This window comes from Xiphophorus maculatus, chromosome 3 (genome assembly GCF_002775205.1).
Source record: "Xiphophorus maculatus strain JP 163 A chromosome 3, X_maculatus-5.0-male, whole genome shotgun sequence".
Lineage (NCBI taxonomy): Eukaryota > Metazoa > Chordata > Actinopteri > Cyprinodontiformes > Poeciliidae > Xiphophorus > Xiphophorus maculatus.
In genome coordinates, this window is record NC_036445.1 from 24,303,998 (window position 1) to 24,308,087 (window position 4,090).

General features: G+C 40.9%; 1 protein-coding gene across 1 annotated transcript; it reads left to right on the forward strand.

Annotated features, from left to right (window-relative positions):
• Positions 1-264: 264 nt before the first annotated feature.
• LOC102220067 (cholecystokinin-like) lies at positions 265-3,590 on the forward strand. Its single transcript, XM_014468750.2, has 4 exons — positions 265-328; positions 1,944-2,023; positions 2,228-2,411; positions 2,853-3,590. The coding sequence occupies exons 2-4, from the start codon at positions 1,946-1,948 to the stop codon at positions 2,984-2,986; spliced, it is 396 nt and encodes a 131-aa protein (XP_014324236.2). The 5' UTR covers positions 265-328; positions 1,944-1,945; the 3' UTR covers positions 2,987-3,590.
• Positions 3,591-4,090: the final 500 nt, after the last annotated feature.

Here is a 4,090-nt window from a genome sequence, read left to right on the forward strand (position 1 = left end):
CTCATTCTTCGTAGGCGTGTTGTTCTCTGTAACCCAGGTGAGTCAGGCGTAGCCATCACTATCAAAGCTGCCACAGCTGAAACTATCTGTCTTCGTGTTGGTGTGTGTTCTGCGGTATGTGTGCACGTTTGCGTGCTCAGTGGCGTCAGTGCTGCCAGTTTCTGCACCATCCACAGGCTCCTCCCACCGGTACAGGCTCCTCCCACTTCCTCTGAGTCTGTATAAAGGGTAGCATCCCCTCCCTCTCTCCCATATTCTCTCAGCCTGAGCACTGGAGCAAAACTCTGCTTCTTCAGATCCTCGTCCCCTGGTTTGCCGACAACTGGAGGTAAGAAATACACATAATTTTTTGTCATTCAACTTTGTGAATTTTGCAAAAAGATAAGTACTTAAAGGTACAAACCCCTTAAATGGTGTAGAATTTTAAAAAGAGGGCTAGAGTTATTTTGCTTCTCTCCTCCCCCCAATTTATTAAATGTTTTTTTTAAATGATTATATGAGAAATTCAACGTGGTAGATCATAAATGATCAGAAATATCTGAATTACAGGAAGTGAGGATGAGTATTAATAGTCAGTTGTTTATTGCTAAAAAAATAATGGTAAATATAAATTTGCCACTTATGAAACATAATTTGAAAGTTGGTTAACAGTCAAATATATCATACTTTTTGATTTTTTTTTAAATGTCAGTGGAGAAAATTTTGCTTTTAGCTTGAATGTTTTATTTTTGCATTTCAGTAAATGCTAGGGCACATAAACAAAAGTAAAAACCAGAGCTATTCTTTAAAAGCTACGCAAATTGTAAAATGTGTGATGCAGAGTTGTGGAAAAGGTTCTCACGCACAGCAGCACATCATTATCAGCCCGATGAATAATGAATGAAAGACGACCAGCTGCTATCAGGAATTATATTAGCATTGAAAGAATGACTGCTTACAGCACCACTGGGCCACTTTCTATAAAATTATTGAAATGGACATTTGTTTTCTGCGCCAGTGATGAAATTACAGATCAATTCTTGATGTAATTGAGATTAAAACTAGAGTTGCACGTCTCATCTGCAACTCCTGGTGTTAGGAGATTATATGAGATAATCAGTGAATAACCAGGGAATGGCTGCAAAACACCCCTTCACCTTACCAGGATTATTTTACAAAGAACCTAAAGCTGGAAAAGTCTCAAACATGATTCTGAGTAAACATGTTCAGTAACGGGTAATGAGCTGTAATAGCAGCCCAGATGCAAACGGAGACAGTGGGATTTCATAATTACTGCAGATTGAAAGCCTCTAAGCAACTGGTGTTGTTTTGATCTAATTGGACTTTTCTTCTGGAAGAGTTTTCTAATACCAAGCACCGTTCATCACATCTAATGAAGATTACTCACCAGGGTGAAAAATGAGCAAAATCAGCCTCCCAGATGTAATATTGCATTCCAGAATAATAATCTATCAGTGATATTCTGAGTGTGAGGAAATATTTCATTGACATCATTTGTTAGAGGAAATTTTCTTAAAAGAGGTAATTATAGACGAGGAAAAACAAATATGATTTAGTCCCTCAGTGAGTTCATTTTAATATAATCTGGACCCAAAAAGCAAAACGCAGAACCAAATTAAGATGTGGAGATAATTATCATATTTCCTTTGAGATTTATTCATCGCTGACACTGCCACACTCAGAGTGTGTGTGTGTGTGTTGAACAGTAAAATGTTCCATCACTCAACCAGAGTGTATAAAACAGACAAAATGATATTTGCCGTATTTTCATCAAACATTAATCTCTTCTCCCCGCTTTGTTCTTTAGAAATTATAAAACTGTTTGAGATTTTTAACTTAAATTGTCTGTAAAGCTAATTGATTTCTTTCTAATTGAAGCAAAAGATGTTGATCATTTAACTGTGTGGTGTTCATGTTCTCTTTTCCATTTATTTTGTATCCAGTCATGAATGTAGGTATCTATGTGTGTGTTATCCTGGCTGCTTTGTCCAGTGGCTCCCTGAGTCTGCCTGCACAGTCAGTGGTAAGACCCCCCCCCCCCACACACACACACACATCTTGACACCATAAGTCACAAAAAACTTAAATCAGTTAATATGAGAGACATTACATATGTTTACTTCCGTGCTTTAAAAGTGGCACATATAAAGAAAATCATCATCTACACTTTTTCCTAGTTAAATTCAATTCAAAAGGAATTTCTGTACATCTTCCTTTCTTCTGCCAGAGAGCTGAGAGTACGGCTCACTTAACAAACAGCCTCCATGCTCCGTCGCCCAGCCGAACACGCCAGGTCCGCTCGGCTCCAGCGCCACCATCAGACCGGTTCGCCCACTACAGCCAGCTCCGTGAGCACGCAGAGGCTCCAAACAGCCTGAACCAGCTCCTGGCCAGACTGATCCCCAGGAAAGGTGAGGGCTCTGGGGTACGGAGGCAACAACGAGAAGCTGGGGTTATTAACGTCCTCCCCTTCAATTGTTTATCTTTCTCTCATCGTCCGGTGATTCTTTTTCTTCCCTGCATCCGTCCGTCTGCAGTCCACCGTCATTCACGCTGAGCCCGTATCCCACCATCTGCCGTGTCCCGCCTCCTCCCCGTCTCTTCCACTTCTTTTTAACCAAGCCTCCTCCCTCCATCACTTCCTCCCTCGTCTCCCTGTGTCCGCTTTAGGTCTGCTGAGCTCACTGCTCTTGCAGAACGCAAAAGGACAGAAATAGAAACAGAATAAGTCAAAATAGGTTAAATTGCTCCTTTTCAGCAGTTCATACCATCATTAACAGCAAAGTAGAAAATAAAGGATGTAAAAGAAAACAACTCAGTTTTCATCACTCAGTGTGTTTGATTTCTTGCAGGTTCTGCCTTCCAGATCAGGTCCTCCCTCAGCAGCAGAGCCCTGGCCCCCAGCCACAGGATAGAGGACAGAGATTACCTCGGCTGGATGGACTTTGGAAGACGCAGTGCAGAAGAGTATGAATACTCCCCGTGAAGCCACAGCTGGCTTTCACCACCCGGCCCCTGTCACGGCCCCCATCACCCCCCAGTTAAACCAGCAGAATCACTTTACATTTTTTTTTTTTACAACACACTTAAATACAAATCCTGTATTGAGTTTAGCATAAAAACGACAAAACGTACTTAATAAATGGGAAAGTAATATATATTTTAATTCAGATAAGAGACATCAAGAAGCTTGAAAGCAGTATTTTTTCCATCTAATGACTTCATTTGCTCTTTAAAATAAATCATCTCATTAAAGGGAGAGAAGCTCCATCATGTCTTAAATCAGTTCTGCTGGGGTTTTTTTTGTTGTTGTTGTTGTTTTTTTCCCCTGTGGATTCATTTCAACGTTTACCAAATACAGATTAAGTGCTCTGGTATTTAGGACAGTGGAGAGTTTATATGAGTTCCACACAGAATAAAAGCACAATTGCATCAACCTGCTGAAAACGGCGCTGTGTCGCACAGGAGTACGAGTATTTACTGATGAAGTTATTTTAATGTCAGTTTAATTTTGCTTAACACTTTTGTGAAAAGGCGTTCATTTCAACTGTTACGTCAAAGTAATATTAAAATATCTCAACTCAGCTGAAGTGTTGGAATATTCCTGGAGCGTTTTATTGAGCGTCTGACTCTCTCACCGTCTTTGGTGTCCAAAAAAAAAAAAGAAAGGAGTGTAACGCTTTTAGCGGTTCACACGGCACGCAGCCTCGGTTTGCTTTAACTTCACACAGGTGTCCAGAGAGAACATCTTTTTATGCCCCACCATCTGCATCCGGAGCGTGGCGTCACTCTGAATGACGCAGAGCGGCTGAAAGGGGAACATCTCCGGTCCGCCCTGCCGGAGGCTGAATCTGGGAGAACAGAGTGAAAAGACCAGAGCTTGTTTCAAAAGTTTTCAGGATATCGGCTCTTCGTCATCCCATCGTCACACTCAACTCTGCATATTGTCTCTGCAGCTGATGATGAAAGTGTTTCTCTTTGGAGAGTTTCTGTAACAAGCATGTTTCTGCTGACTTATTAGTGTCAAATTTATTTGTTGAAGGGTTTTCATTACAAATATACAAACGTACCAAAGTTACTAATGAGAGAA

Excerpts from the sequence above, each read along its gene's own strand:
- LOC102220067 (XM_014468750.2), top strand. The coding sequence starts at position 1,946 with ATGAATGTAGGTATCTATGTGTGTGTTATCCTGGCTGCTTTGTCCAGT. Across the intron at positions 2,024-2,227 it reads GTCTGCCTGCACAGTCAGTG|AGAGCTGAGAGTACGGCTCA; the intron begins GTAAGACCCCCC and ends TTCTTCTGCCAG. Across the intron at positions 2,412-2,852 it reads CAGACTGATCCCCAGGAAAG|GTTCTGCCTTCCAGATCAGG; the intron begins GTGAGGGCTCTG and ends GATTTCTTGCAG.